Source organism: Salvelinus fontinalis, chromosome 3 (assembly GCF_029448725.1).
Source record: "Salvelinus fontinalis isolate EN_2023a chromosome 3, ASM2944872v1, whole genome shotgun sequence".
Lineage (NCBI taxonomy): Eukaryota > Metazoa > Chordata > Actinopteri > Salmoniformes > Salmonidae > Salvelinus > Salvelinus fontinalis.
Window position 1 is genome coordinate 25,661,179 of NC_074667.1, and position 22,759 is coordinate 25,683,937.

The following is a 22,759-nucleotide window of genomic DNA, read 5'->3' on the forward strand; positions in this document are numbered from 1 at the left end:
GGCCTAGATAAACTGTATCTCTCTCATAGAAGGTCCAGTATCCACTGCCAAACCCACGGATTCTCCAGCCACCACCCTCCACAATGTTCCAGTGGCAACAACCACCGCCCCTCCAACAACCGCAACCCCCACGGCTGCCGTAACGACCCTGACAACAACCAGCACCGCAGAGGGGAACATATTGACTGCAGGCCCCAGTGTCACCCAGGCGCCCATCCCCCCTCCACCACCCCCTGGCCCAACCATAGCCCCCCAAGTCCCCACGGGTCCAACCACCGCCCCGCAACCACCCCCTGCTCCGACCACAGTCAGTCGGGGAGGAGAGAATGGGACCACTCCCTCTGCTCCGGACAGTCACACAGATCCCTCGCTGGAGACCGCCACAGAACCTACGGTGGAAGCCACGTCGCCCGACACGACTAGTGACACTACTACAGGTGTGTATCTGTGTTTGAGTGTTTTTGTGTGTGTGCTTGTGAGAGTGAAAGGCGAGCAGGTCTGTGTGTGGGGTGTAGGATAAAATAAAATAAAAATGTTGGATAGTAATGATACTCTTGTTTTACCCTCAGGTGGTGGAGATGATGACACAGGTAAGAGTGTGTGTGTGTATATTGTCTCAAGTTACAACGTGGTCATACAGAAAGGTCATACAGCTAACATGAGCACAACATAATGCGTATTCATACCCCTTGACTTATTCCACTTTTTGTTGTTACAGCCTGAATTCAAAATGTATTAAATAAAACATCTCGCCCATCTACACACAATACCGCATAATGACAAATTGAAAACATGATTTTAGGAATGTTAGCAAATTTATGGAAAATTAAATACAGAAATATCAAATTTACATAAGTGTTCACAATGTTAGAATCACCTTTGGCATCGCTTACAGCTGTGAGTCTTTCTGGGTAAGTCTCTAAGAACTTTGGATTGTACAATATTTGCCCATTTTTTTATTATTTTTTTTATTCTTCAAGCTCTGTCAAGTTGGTTGTTGATCATTGTTAGACAGCCATTTAAGTCAACTGTAACTAGGCCACTCGGCAACATTCAATGTTGTCTTTGTAAGCAACGCCAGTGTATATTTGACATTGTGTTTTAAGTTATTGTCCTGCTTCAAGGCGATTTTGTCTCCCAGAGTCTGTTGGAAAGCAGACTGAACCAGGATTTGGCTTGTGCTTAGCTCTATTAGGTTTATTTTTATCCTATTAAAAACTCTAGTCCTTGCCGATGACAAGCATATCCATAACATGATGCAGCCACCACCATGCTTGAAAATATGAAGAGTGGTACTCAGTGATGTTGTTGGATTTGCCCCAAACCTAGTGCTTTGTATTCAGGACATAAAGTTAATTTCTTTGCCACATTTTTTGCAGTATTACTTTTTGCAAACAGAATTAATATTTTGTAGTATTTTAGTCTGTACTGGCTTCCTTTTCACTCTGTCAATTAGGTTAGTATTGTGGAGTAACTACAATATTGTTGATCGATACTCAGTTTTCTCCTGCTTTGTGAATTAATCTGTGTTTGAAATTCACTGCTCGACCGTGGGACCTTCAGATACACTATATATGCAAAAGTATGGGGACACCCCTTCAAATTAGTGGATTCGGCTATTTCAGCCACACCCGTTGCTAACAGGTGTATAAGATCGAGCACACAGCCATACAATCTTTATAGACAAACATTAGCAGTAGAATGGCCTTACTGAAGAGCTCAGTGACTTTCAATGTGGCACCGTCATAGGTGCCAACTTTCCAACAAGTCAGTTCGTCTAATTTCTGCCCTGCTAGAGCTGCCCCGGTCAACTGTAAGTGCTGTTATTGTGAAGTGGAAAGGTCTAGGAGCAACAACGGCTCAGCCGCAAAGTGGTAGGTCACACAAGCTCACAGAACGGGACAGCCAAGTGCTGAAGCGCGTAGCACGTAAAAATCATCTGTCCTCAGTTGCAACACTCAATGACAAGTTCCAAACTGCCTCTGCAAGCAACTTCAGCACAAGAACTGTTCGTCGGGAGCGTCATGAAATGGGTTTCCATGGCCGAGCAGCCGCACACAAGCCTAAGATCACCATGCACAATGTCAAGCGTCAGCTGGAGTGGTGTAAAGCTCACCACCATTGGACTCTGGACCAGTGGAAATGTGTTCTCTGGAGTGATGAATCACGCTTAACCATCTGGCAGTCCAACGGGCGGTTCTGGGTTTGGCGGATGGCAGGAGAAAGCTACCTGCCCGAATGCATAGTGCCAACTGTAAAGTTTTGTGGAGGAATAATAGTCTGGGGCTGTTTTTTATGGTTCGGGCTAGGCCCCTTTGTTCGAGTTTAGGGTAATCTTAACACTACAGCATACAATGACATTCTAGATTATTCTGTGCTTTGTGGCAACAGTTTGAGGAAGGCCCTTTGCTGTTTCAGCATGACAATGCACCCGTGCACAAAGCGAGGTCCATACAGAAATGTTTTGTCCAGATTGGTGTGGAAGAACTTGACTGGCTTGCACAGAGCCCCGACCTCAACCCCATCAAACACCTTTGGGATGAATTGGCACTGCGAGCCAGGCCTAATCGCCCAACATCAGTGCCTGACCTCACTAATGCTCTCTGAATAGAAGCATGTCCCCGCAGCAATGTTCCAACATCTAGTGGAAAGCCTTTCCAGAAGAGTGGAGGCTGTTATAGCAGAAAATGGGGACCAACTCCATATTAATGCCCATGATCTTGGAATGAGATGTAAGATGAGCAGGTGTCCACATACCTTTGGTCATGTAGTGTGTGTGGGGTACAGAGATGAGGTAGTCATTGAAAAATCTATTATTGCACACAGTTCATGCAACTTATGTGACTTTAGGCACATTTTTACTTCTGAACTTATTTAGGCTTGCGATAACAAATGGGGTTGAATAGTTATCGACTCAAGACATTTCAGCTTTTCCTTTGTCATTAATTTATAATCATCATTCCACTTTGACATTATGGAGTGTTGCGTATAGGTCAGTGACTCAATCTCAATTTATTCCATTTTAAGTTCAGGCTATAACACAGCGTTTAGAAAAAGTCAAGGGGTGTGACTACTTTTCTGATGTCATAAGCAGTCGTGGCAGCGACGTGCCAATAATTGAACTGGCCTGTCGAACACACGCACTATTCAAGCTCTGCATCTCTCCTCTGTCTGTTTATTTTTGATCCGTCCTCTGTGCCCGCAGTATGAGCCGTTGAATTGGAATGGGTTGAATAGTCCCCCTCTACTGCTCATCAGTTTAACTTACCTTCCTACCAACGTGGTGCAGCACCATTCAATGTGTACTGTGTCCCATTATAATAGCATTAAGGCACCTCGGGGGTTTGTGGTATATGGCCAATATACCACGGCTACGGGCTGTATCCAGAACAGCCCTTAGCCGGGGTATATTGGCCATATACCATACCCCCTCATGCCTTATTGCTTAAGTATATACAATGTATGACTGTTCCTCTACTATTTGGTTAACCAATCTACAGAAGCAAAGTCTCATCGTTTGTGTCGTGTTCTTTCTGCTCTGTAACGACAGTTAACGGCATCGCTTCTGTCATTATTATGCAAATGTTATGTAAGACTAATGACAACGCTGTCCAAAAAACTGTTACCAAGATGTCCCACTCCTGTAATCAGTGTAGAAATCATGGAGTGGACAGTTTCATATAGCCTGTCTAATGCATACTGTTAACTATTAACAGTATTGAATAGTATGGGTTTTCTTTCAAATACTTAAGCTGATTTGTGCGCTTGATCGAGCTTGCCTGGTGCGATGGATCCAATGAATTCTCCAAGAAGTGCCAACCCAAACCCCATTGGGGCACCCGAGACAGGCTCAATCAAATGCCAAATCGAACTTGTACTCATTTTTAGAATGTTGTTAAATTCTCTCTCTCTCCCTCGTTTTCTCAGACCAAAATACGCAATCAGATGACACGCCCATCATTGCGGTGATGGTGGCTCTGTCATCCCTGCTCGTCATCGTCTTCATCATCATCATCCTCTATATGCTCAGGTCAGTCATGTCCCTCTGGCAGAAATCACCCACACCACTCATCTGGGTTGTGTTCAGTAGGGCACACCGTAGCGCAACTTTTTGTAACTAAACCAGAAGTCTTATCTTACTGGAGTTCAGCTAGTACTTGGCCTGTGTGGTCCAGTGGAAACTCATCCCTGGATCAGGCACCAAATTGAAGAAACGGGGAGGGGCTTCCTGAACTTGTCCAATAAACGTTAGTTTTCGTTGCAAAAAATATTGCTACAGTTTGCTATGGTGTGCCGTAATGAATACACCCTGGTTTTCTCCCCCACAGTCGTGCCTTCAGCCTTATGTCTCAGGGAAGCATTTTTAAACTGAAAAGAAAAGTTTGGATGCAGGCACGATTTATCTTTGGAATAGAGCTATACAATAGTCCGATATGAGACCCATGTACAATGCTAACGGTGTCGTACACACCTCACACAATTCATTCCACATTGTAAAAGCGCAGAGCAGGAAATAGTTTGCGTGTCTTCTTTCAAACACAAACACCCTATAGAGGCCAGTGTGGATGAACCAAGTGTTATAGTAGTTACCATGGCAATGGCCGTGTGTGTGACTGTGTGGGTGATATTCTGCATGTACAAGGCCTTCAGAAAGTATTCCCACCCCATCGACTTTTCGACATTTTGTTATTACAGCCTGAATTGAAATGGATTAAATTGAGATGTTGTGTCAATGATCTACACAAAATACCCCATAATGTCAAAGTTGAATATTTTTTTTTTTAGAAATGGTAACAAATTCATTAAAAATGGAAAGCTGAAATGTCTTGAGTCAATGAAGTATGTTTTGTTATGGCAAGCCTAAATAAGTCCAGGAGTAAAAAGTTTCTTAACAAAAAGTCACAAGTTGCATGGACTACTCCGGTGTGCAATAATAGTGTTGATTTTTTTTTAAACGACTACTGCATCTCTCTGCACCCAACGCATACAATTATCTGTAAGTTCCCTCAGCCGAGCAGTGAATTTCAAGCAGAAAGACCAGGGAGGTTTTCCAATGGTTCGCAAATAGCGAAGTTTAAAAAAAAATACTAAAAAAAGATAGACGTCCTTTTTAACTCCGTTGCCGGTGAGGTAGTGACTGCGGAGGTATTAACAACATTGTAGTTTCTCCACAATACTAACATAAATGACAGTGAAAAGAATGCAGCCTTTTCAGAATAAAAAAATGTTGTTTGCATTTATGCGCTAAAGTAATACTGCAAAAAAAATGAGGCAAAGAAATGTACTTTTTGTCTTGAATACAACGTGTTGTCTTTGGGGAAATTCCAACACATCACTGAGTCCCACTCTTCATATTTTCAAGCATGGTGGTGGCTGTATCATGTTATGGATATGCTTGTCATCAGCACAGACTAGGGAGTTTTAGGATAAGAAGAAACAGACTACAGCTAAGCACAGGCAAAATCTGAGAGGAAAACCTGGTTCAGTCTGCTTTCCAAAGACACTTGGAGACATTCAGCAGGACAATTACCTAAAACACAAGGCCAAATATACACTGGAGTTGCTTACCAATACGACATTGAATGTTCCCGAGTGGCCTAGTTACGGTTTTGACTTAAATCGGCTTGATAATCTATGGGAAGACTTGAAAATGGCTGTCTAGCAATCATCAACAATCAATTTGACAGATATTAAAAATTTTCTTTAAAGAATAATGGGCAAATGTTGTACAACCCTTAAAGATTCACAGCTGTATTCGCTGGTAAAGGTGATTCTAACATGTACTGACTCTGGGGGTGGGGGGGGGGGTTGTATACTTGTTTTACGTTAACAAAAAGTAGTAAATCTCTTCCATTTTGACATAACCGTGTATTTTGTGTAGATCGTTGACGTTTTAATCCCACTTTGTAACGCTACAAAATGTGGACAAAGTCAAGGGGTGTGAGTATTCGTGTGTGTCGTATGATTGACAGGTTTAAGAAGTACAAGCAGGCCGGCAGCCATTCCAACTCTTTCAGGCTGACCAACGGTAGATCAGATGATACAGGTAACCGTGTGTGTTTGTACACGTATGTGTGTACACACGTGTGTTTTCTGTGAGAGAACGTGCATGTTTTGTCTGTGGGCGTACATTTACCGGAATTTTTATGCATGTCTCTATCATAGCCAACTTTCTCCATTGTTCTGTGATCAGATAAAATTACATTGGTTTTCTGATCATTTACTGATTCTTGGCCACAGCAGTTGTTCAATATGATGAGTTGTGGCACACTAGCAGTGTTGGATTGGTTTATGGTGCCCCCTTGTGGGCTTTTATTAACACACACAGTCAGTTTGGAGAAGTTGCATGTGTAGATTAGAATCTGTTTTAATGTATAACATATTTATCATAATATAACATTTTCTATAGTTCATGAATTTATAATCATTGGTTGGTGAATGTGTCACTCTTTATTGTTGTCAGTGTCTCAACAATAAGGGTTTTTCTCTTCCCCCCCCCCCCCTTCCCCTGTGGGCCTCAATCGCCACCTATCTTTCCTGTCCCATTACTTCCCTCCCTTCCTGCTCTTGCAGAGCTCCAGAGTGTGCCGCTATTGGCCCGCTCGCCTAGCACCAACAGGAAGTACCCACCCCTTGTTGTTGACAAGCTGGAGGAGGATATGAATCGTCGCATGGCTGATGACAACAAGCTCTTCCGGGAGGAGTTCAATGTATGCGCGCACATACATACATACATACATACATACATACATACATACATACATACATACATACATACATACATACATACATACAAGTCAAACATTTGGACACCTACTCATTCAAGGGTTTTTCCTTTATTTGTGCTATTTTCTACATTGTAGAATAATAGTGAAGACATCAAAACTTTGAAATATCACATATGGAATCATGTAGTAACCAAAGACGTGTTAAACAAATCAAAATATATTTTATATTTGAGGTTCTTCAAGTAGCCACCCTTTGCCTTGATGACAGCTTTGCACACTTGGCATTCTCTCAACCAGCTTCATGAGGTAGTCACCTGGAATTAATTTTAATTAAGAGGTGTTTCTTGTTAATAGTTTATTTGTGGAATTTCTTTCCTTAATGCGTTTGAGTTGTGTTGTGACAAGGTAGGGAAGATAGCCTTACTTGGTAAAAGAGTGTGCAGAATATTTCAATAACGTTGAACGTTTCTTCAAGTGCAGTCGCAAAAACCATAGAGCACTATGGCGAAACTGGCTGTCATGATGACCGCCACAGGAAAGGAAGACCCAGAGTTACTTCTGCTGCATAGGATACGTTCATTAGTGTTACCAGCCTCAGAATTTGTAGCCCAAATAAATGCTTCAAGAACAGACACATCTCAACATCAACTGTTAAGATGATACTGCGTGAATCAAGCCTTCATGGTCGAATTGCTGCAAAGAAACCGCTACTAAAGGACACCAATAAGAAGAAGAGACTTGATTGGGCCGAGAAACACAAGCAATGGACATTCGATCTGTGAAAATCTGTTCTTTGGTCTGGTTCTTTGGTCCAAATTTTAGAATTTTTTGGTACCGACCCACCGTGTCTTTGTGACGCAGAGTGGGTGAACGGATGATCTCCGCATGTTTTGTTCCCACCATGAAGCATGGAGGAGAAGGTGTGGGGGTGCTGTTCTGGTGACACTGTCAGTGATTTATTTTGAATTCAAGGCACACTTAACCAGCATGGCTACCACAGCATTCTGCAGCGATATCCCATCTGGTTTGCGCTTAGTGGAAATTTCATTTGTTTTTCAATAGGACAATGACCCAAAACACACCACCAGGCTGTGTAAGGGCTATTTAACCAAGAATGAGAGTGATGGAGTGCTCCGTCAGATGACCTGGACTCCACAATCCCTCGACCTTAACCCAATTGAGATGGTTTGGGATGAGTTGTACCGCAGAGTGAAGAAAAAGCAGCCAACAAGTGCTCAGCATATGTGGGAACTCCTTCAAGACTGTTGGAAAAGCATTCCAGGTGAAGCTAGTTGAGAGAATGCCAAGAATGTGCAAAGCTGTCATAAAGGCAAAGGGTGGCTACTTTGAAGAATCTCGAATATAAAATATATTTTGTCTCGTTTAAACCTTTTTTTTGGTTACTACATGAGGACGTGGGAAACCAATCTGTACCATATGTGTTATTTCATAATTTTGATGACCCTTGATTGAGTAGGTGTGTACAAACCTTTGACTGGTAATATATACAGTGGGGAGAACAAGTATTTGATACACTGCCGATTTTGCAGGTTTTCCTACTTACAAAGTATGTAGAGGTCTGTAATTTATATCATAGGTACACTTCAACTGTGAGAGACAGAATCTAAAACAAAAATCCAAAAAATCACAGTGTATGATTTTTAAGTAATTCATTTGCATTTTATTGCATGACATAAGTATTTGATCACCTACCAACCAGTAAGAATTCCGGCTCTCACAGACCTGTGAGTTTTTCTTTAAGTAGCCCTCCTGTTCTCCACTCATTACCTGTATTAACTGCACCTGTTTGAACTCGTTACCTGTATAAAAGACACCTGTCCACACACTCAATCAAACAGACTCCGACCTCTCCACAATGGCCAAGACCAGGGAGCTGTGTAAGGACATCAGGGCTAAAATTGTAGAACTGCACAAGGCTGGGATGGGCTACAGGACAATAGGCAAGCAGCTTGGTGAGAAGGCAACAACTGTTGGCGCAATTATTAGAAAATGGAAGAAGTTCAAGATGACGGTCAATCACCCTCGGTCTGGGGCTCCATGCAAGATCTCACCTCGTGGGGCATCAATGATCATGAGGAAGGTGAGGGATCAGCCCAGAACTACACGACAGGACCTGGTCAATGACCTGAAGAGAGCTGGGACCACAGTCTCAAAGAAAACCATTAGTAACACACTACGCCGTCATGGATTAAAATCCTGCAGCGCACGCAAGGTCCCCCTGCTCAAGCCTGCGCATGTCCAGGCCCGTCTGAAGTTTGCCAATGACCATCTGGATGATCCAGAGGAGGAATGGGAGAAGGTCATGTGGTCTGATGAGACAGAAATAGAGCTTTTTGGTCTAAATTCCACTCCCCGTGTTTGGAGGAAGAAGGATGAGTACAACTCCAAGAACACCATCCCAATCGTGAAGCATGGAGGTGGAAACATCATTCTTTGGGGATGCTTTTCTGCAAAGGGGACAGGTTGACTGCACCGTATGGAGGGGAGGATGGATGGGGCCATGTATCGTGAGATCTTGGCCAACAACCTCCTTCCCTCAGTAAGAGCATTGAAGATGGGTCGTGGCTGGGTCTTCCAGCATGACAACGACCCGAAACACACAGCCAGGGCAACTAAGGAGTGAGAAGCATCTCAAGGTCCTGGAGTGGCCTAGCCAGTCTCCAGATCTGAACCCAATAGAAAATCTTTGGAGGGAGCTGAAAGTCCGTATTGCCCAGCGACAGCCCCGAAACATGAAGGTCTGTATGGAGGAGTGGGCCAAAATCCCTGCTGCAGTGTGTGCAAACCTGGTCAAGAACTACAGGAAACGTATGATCTCTGTAATTGCAAACAAAGGTTTCTGTGTCAAATATTAAGTTCTGCTTTTCTGATGTATCAAATACTTATGTCATGCAATAAAATGCAAATCAATTACTTAAAAATCATACAATGTGATTGTCTGGACTTTTGTTTTAGATTCTGTCTCTCACAGTTGAAGTGTACCTATGATAAAAATTACAGACCTCTACATGCTTGGTAAGTAGGAAAACCTGCCGATTTTGCAGGTTATCAAATACTTCTTCTCCCCACTGTATGTATGTATATATATATATATATATATATATATATATATATATATATATATATATATATATATACACACACACCTTACACACATTAGTCATCTATGGCCCTGTCAGGACAATAGGCGGGTAGAACTTGCAACTAGAACGCTCTGCGTGTGAGTAGCTACTGATTTGGAGTGGTATACTCCCCTACGCAGAGCCTATAAGCTGTGTCCCAATAATACCTAATTCCCTTAGCTTCCTTTCCTTATTTGATTTTCTTGGAGATGCAAAGAAGAATATCACTCTAGGGACACACCGATAGGAACATGCATTACAGGGCATTCATCTCAGATAAATGTTACCTGTCTGTGTGTCTGATGGCCCTCTGTCTGTGTGTCCAGGCGCTGCCGGTGTGCCCCATCCAGGCGTCATGCGACGCGGCCTCTAAGGAGGAGAACAAGGAGAAGAACCGATACGTCAACATCCTGCCGTGTGAGTCCCCAACGCAGAGCTAAAGCCTGATTCTGCTTAGAAACGCATGGCATAGAACTGCTTGTTACCTTATCCAAAAAACATCCGTTGGAAATAGATTGTCAACGTTGCGAACAAGAACGAATCGTAATTCAGGAAGTTGTATACAGCAACAGCTAGACCCGGCTAGTCTCTGTAAAAGTGCTAATTAGCAGCATCGAGCGGTGTTCTACCAAGTATGTTTTACTCTTGTGGATTTCTATTCCTTTGCTTCTATCGGTATGTATTTGACATTTGGCGCTATTATGTACATGTTACATGTAGCTCCTTTTTTAAAACACAGGCTTGCCATTCGTCTAATCAAGGTTCTGTTTGTGTGTGTTTTCAGATGACCACTCCAGGGTGCATCTGTCGTCTCTAGAGGGAGTTCCAGACTCTGACTTCATCAACGCGTCCTTCATCAACGTGAGTGACGCCACAAGCCATGGACATCAATGACAAGCTGTGTTTGATGTGTTTTTTTAAATTTTGATATTGAGCTACCCCTTGGCCAGTTCTCCCTTGTCAGAGAGGTCTTTTGACTTCCATGGGACTCCCTGGATAAATAAAGTTTAAACAGATCGATAAAAGGTTGCGTTAGAATGGTGACTTATTCATCACTCTTGCTCTCTCGCCGTCGCTCTCCTTTGCACTCTCTCTTTTTATAAAAAATACTGTTTCATTTGTAGAACGCATCTCAGTGCGCATGACGTTTTGAAACGGCATCAATACATCAGAAAGTAGAGAAACACGGACGAGACATCAGAACTTTACTTAACGATGCAAGACATGGTCATTAAACGGATTCAGCATTCAAACAAAACGTTTTTCTAACCCTTTTCCTTTTCTGCCTTCCTCTTGTTCTCAGGGTTACCAAGAGAAGAACAAGTTCATTGCAGCTCAAGGTAAGGTGGCTATTCTAGCTGCTGGGATAGGCTCATGTAATGCACCCTATTCCCAATTTAGTGCCCTACGTTTGCACCAGAGTCCTTGCATCCTATTCACTACGTAGTGCACTAAATAAGGAATAGTGTTCCATATGGGACGCAGGCCCGGATTCCAAGTCTCTCGGTTCCATTCAATCTGATGAGCTTTATTGGCATCGTAATATGACGACATATTACTTTGCCAAATCAAACATACAGGATTGTATTTAATCAGCGATGATAATATATCTGTCTCTCTCAGGGCCAAAGGAGGAGACGGTAAACGACTTCTGGAGAATGATCTGGGAACAGAACACAGCCACCATCGTGATGGTGACCAACCTGAAGGAGAGAAAAGAGGTAGGGAAGGAAGAGGAGAAAGAGGGGGGTGGGGTGAAAACGGGGGTGTGTTCAGGAAGGTGAAAAGTTCAGAACGTTGCCTATTTTAACAGTTTAAATGCATTTATAATATACGTTCTAAAAAATGTATTTCGATCTGAACCATTCTGTAACCTTGCACCCTCCTGAAAAGACCCCGGCTAGGTCTTTCTTAGTAGAGGCTATATGAAGTTGATGGGGTATGTTCAGCATGTCAAATTTCCAACGTGAACGTATTAGTGTACGACTATGAGTGTTTGTTTCTTTTCATTTGAAAGAAATCCATACAGCGGCAATCTCTCTGTGTGTCTCAGTGTAAGTGTGCCCAGTACTGGCCGGACCAGGGCTGCTGGACCTACGGCAACATCCGGGTCTCTGTGGAAGACATGATGGTGCTGGTGGACTACACCATCCGCAAGTTTTGCATCCAACAGGTAACCCTGGCGTCCCCCCCCCCCTCTTTTCTTCTCTCCTCTGTATCCACAGGTACGCTTCTCTCTCCTCCCTCCCTCGTGTATCCTCTTTTCTCCTGGCTCCTCTCACCACACCATCTATCAAACCCATGCCCTACAGACACCAAGCATTCTCTAATGAACAACACGCTTAGCAGGTCTCTACCTGTTTGGTACGCTGATGGCAAAGTTTGTGAGCGAGGTTAAGGTGAAGATGGCACTAAGCTTGTCTGATACTCCAAAAACAGTCACCCCAATGGTTTCTCTGTCTCTGCCATTCCCCCTTTCTCTCTCTCTAGGTGGGGGATGTGGGGGGTAAGAAGCCCCAGCGGCTGGTGACCCAGTTCCACTTCACCAGCTGGCCAGACTTTGGTGTTCCCTTCACACCCATCGGCATGCTTAAGTTCCTCAAGAAAGTCAAGACCTGCAATCCCCAGTACTCCGGCCCCATCGTGGTCCACTGCAGGTCAGTGTGTGTGTGTGCGCGCGCGTGTCTTATTGGTGGCAGCGGAGGTGGTTCGCTGATGCCTAGATGCCCAGCTAATGCCTAGGTTTAAGCTTAGCGGGCTAACACGACCCAGATTCAGTCACACACTACGAAGTAGCTTTCTGTGTATGTTTGTTTCTGACTCACGCTCACTCTCTCTTTCTACCTGTGTGTCGGACTGTGTATCAGTGCGGGGGTGGGGAGGACAGGTACCTTCATAGTGATAGACGCCATGTTGGATATGATGAACACCGAGAGGAAGGTGGACGTCTTTGGCTTCGTCACGCGCATCAGAGCCCAGCGCTGCCAAATGGTCCAGACCGACGTAAGTTGTAATGACCACAACATTACCCAGACTGCAATAAGATCACAACATAACATTATTAGTCTGACTTGAATAAGACCACAACATTGCCCTGACTTGAATAAGACCACATCGTTACCCTGACTTGAATAAAGACCCCACACTCACAGCATTATAATGTATGAATTCTATAAGCAGGTTTCCACTCAAGTCTCAAATTGGGAGCTTTGAGTGTGTGGGTATTACCTGTTCATGTTGTGTTCTCTTCTGACACCTCTTGTGGATGTATAATATGAGCATTGCAAGTATGCTAAAAGTCTATAAGGATTTCGCTCTCTCTTCACTATCTCTCTACTTCACCCTCTTCCTTCTCCCCACAGATGCAATACGTGTTCATCTTCCAGGCCATGCTGGAGCACTACCTGTACGGAGACACAGAGCTGGAGGTGACCTCCCTGGAGTCCCACCTGGCCAAGCTCTACGCCCCCTCCGCCGCCGGGTGTGGGGGCATGGAAGCCGAGTTCAAGGTGATTTTGTTTGTCTGGTGTAATGGAATAGTCCCAAAAGTGCAAAGTCCAAGCTAAATCAAGCGCACCTCAACTACAAGTGTTTAAAAGGATTTGACCATAGCACATCTATTTGACTCAAATGGAAGAAAATTGATGGTCGTTTTTGTTTGATGTTGCAAAATGTTTTGCTACGGTGTGCACTAATGAATATGATTCAGGTTTAAACTGTTGCAGTGGCAGTTGTCTTGAGAGCATTTTCCCCCCTGGGTAATATTTTTTCGAGTCTGTGAATGCTAAGCCTGGGGTTTTGTCTCCCCACACAGAAGCTGACCTCCATCAAGATCCAGAACGACAAGATGAGGACGGGCAACCTGCCGGCAAACATGAAGAAGAACCGAGTTCTCCAGATCATCCCATGTGAGTTGACGGCTTCTACTGTTCCAGATACCTCGCCTGAGACCTGAAGACTTGTGTTAGCTCCCCGAGCTAATGCCTAGGCTTTAGCGTAGCAGATTACCGCAGTCTATGTTAAAGTCTTAATGTTAAAGTCTGTCCCAGAACTCCGTGCAATGTAACCTGTTTGTGGGTGTCGTGTAGATGAGTTCAACAGAGTGATCATTCCAGTCAAGAGAGGGGAGGAGAGCACGGATTATGTCAACGCTTCCTTCATCGATGTGAGTAGACAGTCGCACTGCGTTACGGGTTTTGGTGGTTTTTCAAATTAGACAAGTTAACAGAACTTTAACACCAACACAAGTAACTATTCACATGTAGGTTGAATGTAAGGATAAGCTTGTCTTGAAATGATCGTGGAGGTAGAGAACCTTGGCGAGAGTCTGGGAAGGTTACACAACTGATAAAGGCCGAAATGGCTCCTACAATGGTTGTGGAGGTGTGCGTGTGTGGTTTGGTGTGTCTAAGCTGTTCTGTGTCTGGTCCAGGGCTACCGTCAGAAGGACTCGTACATCGCCAGTCAGGGCCCGCTGCAGCACACCATCGAAGACTTCTGGAGGATGATCTGGGAGTGGAGGAGCTGCTCCATAGTCATGCTCACTGAGCTGGAGGAGAGAGGACAGGTACGGAGAGATGGACTTTTTACTCAGCCCAGTCATGCCATGCCAGAAGTAGAGAAAACAATGATTGGAAGGGGAAAGTCTTCTTATTGGTCCGTTTCCCGGTTCTGTCTTGTGATTAGAGGATCATTCTCTGCTAGTTTTAACTACTTCCTGGAGCTGAATGATAAGTGGCATGAGCCCGGGAAATGACTGAGCTTCACCTACTTTGTCTCTTTTTCTCCGTCTCTCTCTCTCTCTCTCTCTCTCTCTCCCCCGCTCTCTCCATCCCCCCCTGTCTTTTTGTAGGAAAAGTGTGCTCAGTATTGGCCCAGTGATGGGGTGATGGTGTGTGGTGAACTCTCCATCGAGCTGAAGAGGGAGGAGGAGAGTGAGAGCTACACTGTTAGAGACCTCCTGGTCACCAACAACCGGGTGAGGACAGAGGCCGCCTCGAAAAAAAACAACTAAAAACTCTAGTAGTCAACACAACCCATTCAAAACACCATCTGCACACACACCCTAAGCCAAGGTCAACTAGATTTGAATTCAGTCACTTCTGTGTGTCCTCTGAGTGTGGGTGTGTCTCCATTACGCTCTCTCTCTTACTCGCTCGCTCTCTTTAGGAGAACAAGGCTCGTGCGGTGAGGCAGTTCCATTTTCATGGCTGGCCGGAGGTGGGCATCCCCAGCGACGGGAAGGGGATGATCAACATCATCGCTGCGGTCCAGAAGCAGCAGCAACAATCTGGCAACCACCCCATCACTGTCCACTGCAGGTAACCTTCACCTAACGTTTTAACAATGTTCGAGTCAATACCTTTACAGAAATGTGTAACCTAACATCCAACTCTGTAGCGTTTACCATTTACTATATTTTGTGGGTGCGTGTGTGTCTAACCTTGGTTTATCTCTATCTCTGTGTGTGTGTGTTGTCAGTGCGGGCGCGGGGCGGACGGGGACCTTCTGTGCCCTGAGCACGGTCCTGGAGCGGGTGAAGGCTGAGGCCATCCTGGACGTCTTTCAGACTGTCAAGAGCCTCCGGCTGCAGAGGCCCCACATGGTGCAGACACTGGTGAGGACACTATGGACATAATTTATCACACAAAAAGAGAATATATATATATATATATATATATATATATATATATATATATATATATATATATATACTGTAAAGCTCATTATAATCTGCTGTGCAATGTAATTATACACCTTAAATTATGTGTTATGTGTTTGGCCAACTGTTCAATGCATGTGATGCAATTAGGAGTTGCAACCTTAGGAACTCGCATTCAGTAATATGCCTTCCTGTCTATTCATTATTATGGTGAACTCACGGCCAAAATCCTTGTGCTAAATGTCACCTTATGTGAATAATGTGGAAAGTATTGTGAAAATGGTGCTGCTTAGTGTCTAGCATACCATGTTTGTTGTCCACAACAAATGTAAACACAAGTAAGCAAGCATCAACTCCTCTTGGAGCTCTTGGCTCACCTAGTCAGAAACTCCCTCTGTCCACATGTCTTTTTCTTTTTTCCCCCTCCATTTCTTCTTAATAGTTGATCGTCACCAAATGAGACATTGTGTGTGCTTGAGTTCATTTACTTTTGAGTCATGTAATAGACGTTAAGTGCCTTTCTCAAGGGCAAATTGGCAGGTTTTTCAGTTACTGGCCCCAATGCTCTTAACCGCTAGGCTACCTGCCTCCCTTTTCTCTGCTGCTTTTAGACGGAATTGGAAACAGCTTTTTCGGCCACTTCGGCGACTTTTGCAATTCAGTTTGTGCAAATGAATTGATCTTGGTTGTGTACTTTATATTTTCTACTCATCATTAGGATGTTCTCTCTCTCTCTCTCTCTCTCGTGTTTAGGAGCAGTACGAGTTCTGCTACAAAGTGGTCCAGGAGTATATCGATGCCTTTTCTGACTACGCCAACTTCAAGTAGGGACCCACACAGGGGACGGACATCCATACACAGTCATAAACACACACCAAACCCACACGTACCCGACGGAAAGAAACAAACTGTTCACGGCTTAGATGACTGGGCAGCCTGCGTGCACAGAGGAAAAGGGAATTGAAGTTTTTTTTGACAGAGCCAAGTGCAGCACTGCAGTGTACCGGAGGGAGTGAATATCAGAGATGCCTTCTTGAATATTTTGTAATATTGAGCTTGTTAATACGGCCCCTTGTCCCTATCCCCCCCCCCCCCCCCCCCCCACATCCAGACACTCCCCAAAACACCCAATGTACATATACTGTACTTACCCTGTCACATTTGGGGGTTTTGTTTTTAGGTCAAGTTCAAGTTTGGCTGCATTTTTAGGGTGACATAATGGGTTTCATGGGTATGTGTGTATATAGACCTGCCAGTCAAAAGTTTGTACACACCTACTCATTCAAGGGTTTTTCTTTATTTGTACTATTTTCTACATTGTAGAATAATAGTGAAGACACAAACTATGAATTAACACATATGAAATCATGTAGTAACCAAAAAAGTGTTAAACAAATAAAAATATATGGTATATTTTAGATTCTTCAAAGTAGCCATCCTTTACCTTGATGACAGCTTTGCAAACTCTTGGTGTTGTCTTAACCTGGAATGCTTTTCCAACAGTCTTGAAGGAGTGCCCACATATGCTGAGTGCTTGTTGGCTGCTTTTCCTTCAATCTGCGGTCCAACTCCTCCCAAACCATCTCAATTGTGTTGAGGTCAGGTGATTGTGGAGGCCAGGTCATCTGATGCAGCACTCCATCACTCTCATTATTGGTCAAATAGCCCTTACACAGCCTGGAGGTGTGTGAGGTCATTGTCCTGTTGAAAAACAAATGATAGTCTCACTAAGCGCAAACCAGATGGGATGGCGTATCACTGCAGAAGGCTGGTTAAGTGTGCCTTGAATTCTAAAGAAATCACTGACAGTGTCACCAGCAAAGCACCATCACACCTCCTCCTCCATGCTTCACGGTGGGAACCACACATGCAGAGATCATCCGTTCACCTACTCTGCATCTCACAAAGACATGGCGGTTGGAACCAAAAATCGCACATTTGGACTCATCAGACCAAGGGACAAACTTCCACCGGTCTAATGTCCATTGCTCGTGTTTCTTGGCCCAAGCAAGTCTTCTTCTTATTAGTGTCCTTTAGAGGTGGGTTCTTTGCAGCAATTCGACCATGAAGGGCTGACTCATGCAGTCTCCTCTGAAGAGTTGATGTTATGATGTGTCTGTTACATGAACTCTGAAGCATTTATTATTGCTGCAATCTGAGGCTTGTAACTCATGAACTTATCCTCTGCAGCAGAGGTAACTGGGTTTTCCTTTCCTGTGGCGGTCCTCATGAGAGCCAGTTTCATCATAGCGCTTCATGGATTTTGCAACTGTACTTGAAGAAAGTGTCAAAGTCTGTCGTTTCTCTTTGCTTATTTGAGCTGTTCTTGTCCTGATATGGACTTGGTCTTTTATTATACTACTCTTACCTTGTCACAACACAACTGATTAGCTCAAATGCAAAAGAAATTCCACAAATTAACTTGACATGTCACACCTGTTAATTGAAATACATACCAGGTGACTCCATCATGAAGCTGGTTGAGAGAATGCCAAGAGTGTGCAAAGCTGTCAAGGCAAAGGGTGGCTACTTTGAAGAATCTAAAATATGAAATAGATTTTGATTTGTTAAACACTTTTTTTGGTTACTACATGTTTCCATATGTGTTCTTTCATAGTTATGATGGCTTCACTATTATTCTACAGTGTAGAAAATTGTAAAAATCAAGAAAAACCCTTGAATGAGTAGGTGTGTCTGAAATTTTGACTGGTACTGTATATAAATCATACTCTTTAGAGGTGTGTGTCAAATCGAGAGTCGAGGAAATGGTGTTTGGGTTTTCTTTGTGTTCTCTTTTTTGTTTTTTGCGGTTGAGTGACTTGAGACTTACGTTGTTGATGGCTTTATCTGATTCAGGCTGAAGCTAAAAGCTGATAGATCTTCCTTAGAGGAATGGATTTACACAGCCAATCAGAATTCATCTGTACGTATGCACACGCACAGACACACACACAAACACGTTACAGCTGGCCAGGAGCACTTCCAGAATTGGCCTAGCCAATCACATGATCTAAACTCTTTCCATTAGTTTTCCTTTGAGTTCAAAGTTCACAGTTCATACAGAGGTCAAGGAGCCATGGCATTAGCTAAACCCACCTTTACACAAGAGCATAGCACCACAGAGCCAATGATTTATCAGGGCACAATCACACTGTATGTGTGTGTTTAAAAGGGAGCCGTGTGCCAAACAGTCTCTTCAGATGAAGGGTGAAGTTGCACCTAGACGCTGTTCTTGGGTCAGTTTTGCGTTTCCCCCATTCATAGTTAAGCATAGGATTTGGGGAGGGCGAGCTGATCCCAGATCTAAACCTAGGGGCCACTTTTCCTCCCAGGAGCGTCTCCATCTGCGAGCCAGGCCCAGGCCGTCGCAAGCCACATCTCTCACACACAGTCCAAGACATTGTGGCTTTGCTGCGTTTGTGTTCAAGGACATAGAAAACAATTATGGTTTAGGTGTACCTGCACATGCTTGCCGTCACAGTGGATTCTGTGTGTGTAGAACGTTTATGGAATTTGAAGTTGCCCATACCGAAAATAAATTGAATATCAAACGTCAGATATATTTAAATGTAATGGGCGTGTTGAAGATTTGGCCAACAATGCATTCAAAATAGCCTATGCATAATGATAATGAGTAGGAGGCTCGAATGTTGCCATAATACAATGATTATTTCAGAATTTCCATTTAGAAAACTACATAGATTATGGGTCAAATAAACTAACAATGCAATTATTTTGTAATGTCATGGAGATTCTCATGTATTCATATATTTAATTGCTTACAATTAGAATGGGGGAAGACATTTCCTATCTATTATTTACGTATCATTCCATTTACTTGTACTCCATTGCAGATATTTATTTTCGGTATAGGTTGTTTGAGAAGATGGCGTCAAAATGTGAAGACATCCCTCTCTGTTTTTCAACTGGGGCCTGTCCAGGATGGTGAAATGTTATAGAACGTTCCGATTAGAAATGTATTGTGTAGAACATATTTGATTGTTTGTCATATGTAATAGAGATTTGTCTGCTCTATTCAATATATTTCTATCTGCAACATTTAGAACGTTTCACCATCTGTTGTGGCACCTCAATACTGTGCTGTTAGTGTTTTTATGACTAATACTGAGCAATGTTTTATACTTTAATGCTGTTGCTTTGATACTCCCACCCCAAATGATTGCTTTGTTACTTTTTGTTGAAACGTGTGACATGGGATGTTTGCAGTGATTTTTTTATTTTTTTATGTTAAACAAAATGGCTACCTACAAGGGCTTGGCTAGAAACACACGCTCTGGGTTTGTGGATGAGGCCGCCGTCTTTAGTTGCGATTTGTAATGAAATATAAATGATGTCAATTAGCTAGCAACAAGTTCGAGGTCAATTCCATCTCATCTCAGTCAACTCAGGAAATGACTTGAAATTGCCAGTTGTTGGGGGGGGGGGGGGTTTCCCGTACAGGTTCTCTCAATGTATGAATAGAATTTCAATTTGTCTACTTAGTTGGTTGAGTGCAAATGGAATTGCCTCTGGTCCATTAGCCAATCACAGCTACCAATTGGCCCCAAAGGATTGTAGTAAACAGTAATAGTGTGTAGGGTGCAGGTCATATGATTCCCACCCCCTTCCCATGAACCAAGGTGTCAACCCTGGTATGAGTGAATGAGTAACCGACATGAGGTTTTTAGCTGTCAATTGTGATCAGGGATTATTGGTCAATTGTGAGAGCTGCCATTTTGATCCTAGTTTCTCCATTGGTCTGTGGAGTTGTCAGGTATGCTAGAGAGCCATGAAGATCTGCCAAGCCTAGTCGATACCAAACTCATTCTCTTCTATGCAGATGGCTCTATTTGTCCCATCATAGAGGTCTCAGCATTGTTTTTGTCATTAGGACAGCCAGCAGTGTGTAGACAAACGCTTGCACCGTGCACAACCCCCACTGTTCAGTAGTTGGAATAGATCGGTTTGACTTCTCCCTTTTTATAATATATTTTTATAGAGCAGAAAGGAAGGAGCACAATCCAACTCTGTCAATGTGTTCGGATCATTGAATTAGAAAGAGTACCTACAAATTCTGCACACAAAAAAAAAACGCACCATTTATTGAGAAATTGTTGGAGTTATTGTCGGTTTGTTCAAAAAGCTTGTGCTAGTTGCACCAAAAAAATGCCCTTGAAATGACTAACCAATGATACAATGGCCAGATGGGTAACATGGCCCTTTTAGATAGGCAATTACTTGATGTCAACTAGGGTTGCGATTTGTTTTATTATCCTGTTTTGAAGAATTCCAGTTTGGAGGATTGCCGTGCTGCTTTATTCCCTTCTGATTCCAGAAATCCTCCAAGACTTTTTAAGAATATTTTTGAGGAATTTTGCAACCCTAATGTCAACGTTGGAGAGGCCTTATAAAAGCCTCTGGTTATGGCCTCTAGTTAGGCCTCTAGTTCTGACCGGGAAACCTAGGTTAAACCATGGGACAGAAATAGCTAGGTAGAGATCTTCAAACTGGATGTCTCATTTGGACCAGTCACTTAAACTGTCACCGTCATTTCAGACCACGTTCTACCCAAGTGCCCATGGGTTACAATTGGTTACCTTTTGTTTTACTTCGTGGATGTTTTGAGTGTGTTGGATCTTTGTAATCATCAGGGTGGGTGTTTTGTGTGCTTGACGAGGAGGGAGGGTTTTACTCTTCTTTTGAGCCAGAAAGTTTGCGGTTTCTATCCACCTTGCTTCCATGCTATGGCTCTGTCTGTCATTGGCTGTGTCTGAATGTTTAGCCAAATGTAAGAATCCCCTTTTCCCAATGACATTGTGCCAACACCCAACCCTGTTGACTTAAAGCGTCACTCCAGGAAGTGCCTCACAGGTCGATTTTATATGGTAAATGTTCACTGCACCTCTCCCTCAGTGAGTTGGTCGAGTGTTGGTGTATAGAAGCTTGGTAAACCAGTATCACCTTACAGATTAGTACATATATTTGCCCCCTTCCCACTATCTCTGAGCCATCGTATAGAACTTTGTCAACAAAGCCTCTTGGCTTTGTAACTCTGAGAGCAGGATTAGGGCCTTTTTATTCTTCTGTTCATGCTCAACCAGCTTCGAGCTGACAAGGTAAAAATGTGTCGCTCTGTCCCCGGAGCAAGGCACTGTTGCCCGGGCACCGAAGACGTGGATGCCGTTTTTAAGGCAGCCCTCCGCACCTCTCTGATTTCAGAGAGGTTGGGTTAAATGCGGAAGACCCATTTCAGTTGAATACATTTAGTTGGACAACTGACTAGGTATCCCCCTTTCCATTTCATGCTGTAACGCCTGGTTCCATTCCAATTCATAGCCATTCCATTGTTTTGTGTTCCGGCTACGTCTTCACTCCATGTCACTGAAGTGCTGGACCTTTGACTATTCCTTCTTTATGGCCCCTCGTTGAGTCCTCCACCTAACCAAATATAGTTGGTATAATACATTGCCCTGAGTTACTGCAATCACAAAGACATAGTTTACTGGTTATTACAGAGGACAGCCTAGCGTGTCTGGGTCCTTGTTCCATACCATCTGCTAGCTGCAGATTGAAATGTGACGCTATGCCCCAGTAGAGCATTTTGAATATCCCTGTCTGAGTAACAGGGCACACCTTTCTCCAGAGACAGTGAACGACAGTGAAATAAACAGAGTGGGACTTCATAGGTTTCAACCAGTCTCTCCCACCCCTAAACCTGTCTCTCCTCTGAGCCCATTTAGCTGTCCCTTTTGAGATGCCCAAAGTTGTCTCGCTCTTTCTCTTAACTCCTATCCTCTCTTTCTCCTTCCGCCGCCTTCTCGTTCTCTTTGCCCCCTTGGGCCGGTTTTGTCTCCCTTATAACCGGTCATTGTCCCACTCCCTTCTGTACATAATGTAGGGTTATTTATATTTCATTCCTCTCTGCTGCCTTGCTTTTTATTTTATTTTGATCATTTTTTAAGAATCTATATTAAAACTGTACTGGGACCATTTTGAAATGTATTTTTTGTTTTGGCTATTTTTAATTTGTATTATTATTGTCTTAAAATCATTTTTAATTTGCGTTTGTTTCATTTTATAGTGTTTTGTTATTCAAAAATTTGAATATGTGTGTATATATAATTATATATATGATAAAATTATATATAATTATATAATGCCAAATGGCCTTTCAAAGCAAGATACTGTTCAAACCTAAATAAAGTGCTTGAGATTGTTTCTTGACT

At 43.3% G+C, this 22,759-nt stretch overlaps 1 protein-coding gene across 5 annotated transcripts in view; it reads left to right on the forward strand.

The window, feature by feature from the left end:
• Positions 1 to 22,749, forward strand: part of LOC129841708 (receptor-type tyrosine-protein phosphatase alpha-like) — a 53,463-nt gene extending 30,714 nt beyond the window's left edge. For 2 of the 5 annotated variants that reach the window (XM_055910011.1, XM_055910012.1), the window contains exons 4-23: positions 30 to 437; positions 570 to 590; positions 3,928 to 4,030; positions 5,973 to 6,046; positions 6,574 to 6,710; positions 10,198 to 10,288; positions 10,656 to 10,732; positions 11,175 to 11,211; positions 11,495 to 11,592; positions 11,889 to 12,044; positions 12,362 to 12,528; positions 12,739 to 12,874; positions 13,234 to 13,380; positions 13,686 to 13,779; positions 13,960 to 14,036; positions 14,304 to 14,438; positions 14,724 to 14,849; positions 15,041 to 15,192; positions 15,353 to 15,488; positions 16,287 to 22,749. In XM_055910011.1, the coding sequence (XP_055765986.1) occupies positions 30 to 437; positions 570 to 590; positions 3,928 to 4,030; positions 5,973 to 6,046; positions 6,574 to 6,710; positions 10,198 to 10,288; positions 10,656 to 10,732; positions 11,175 to 11,211; positions 11,495 to 11,592; positions 11,889 to 12,044; positions 12,362 to 12,528; positions 12,739 to 12,874; positions 13,234 to 13,380; positions 13,686 to 13,779; positions 13,960 to 14,036; positions 14,304 to 14,438; positions 14,724 to 14,849; positions 15,041 to 15,192; positions 15,353 to 15,488; positions 16,287 to 16,361 (2,447 nt within the window). In that variant the 3' untranslated portion in view covers positions 16,362 to 22,749. The remainder of the gene's footprint in view (positions 1 to 29; positions 438 to 569; positions 591 to 3,927; positions 4,031 to 5,972; positions 6,047 to 6,573; positions 6,711 to 10,197; positions 10,289 to 10,655; positions 10,733 to 11,174; positions 11,212 to 11,494; positions 11,593 to 11,888; positions 12,045 to 12,361; positions 12,529 to 12,738; positions 12,875 to 13,233; positions 13,381 to 13,685; positions 13,780 to 13,959; positions 14,037 to 14,303; positions 14,439 to 14,723; positions 14,850 to 15,040; positions 15,193 to 15,352; positions 15,489 to 16,286) is intronic. The other 3 variants (XM_055910013.1, XM_055910016.1, XM_055910014.1) reach the window with 3 other exon arrangements.
• The last annotated feature ends 10 nt before the right edge of the window (positions 22,750 to 22,759 follow it).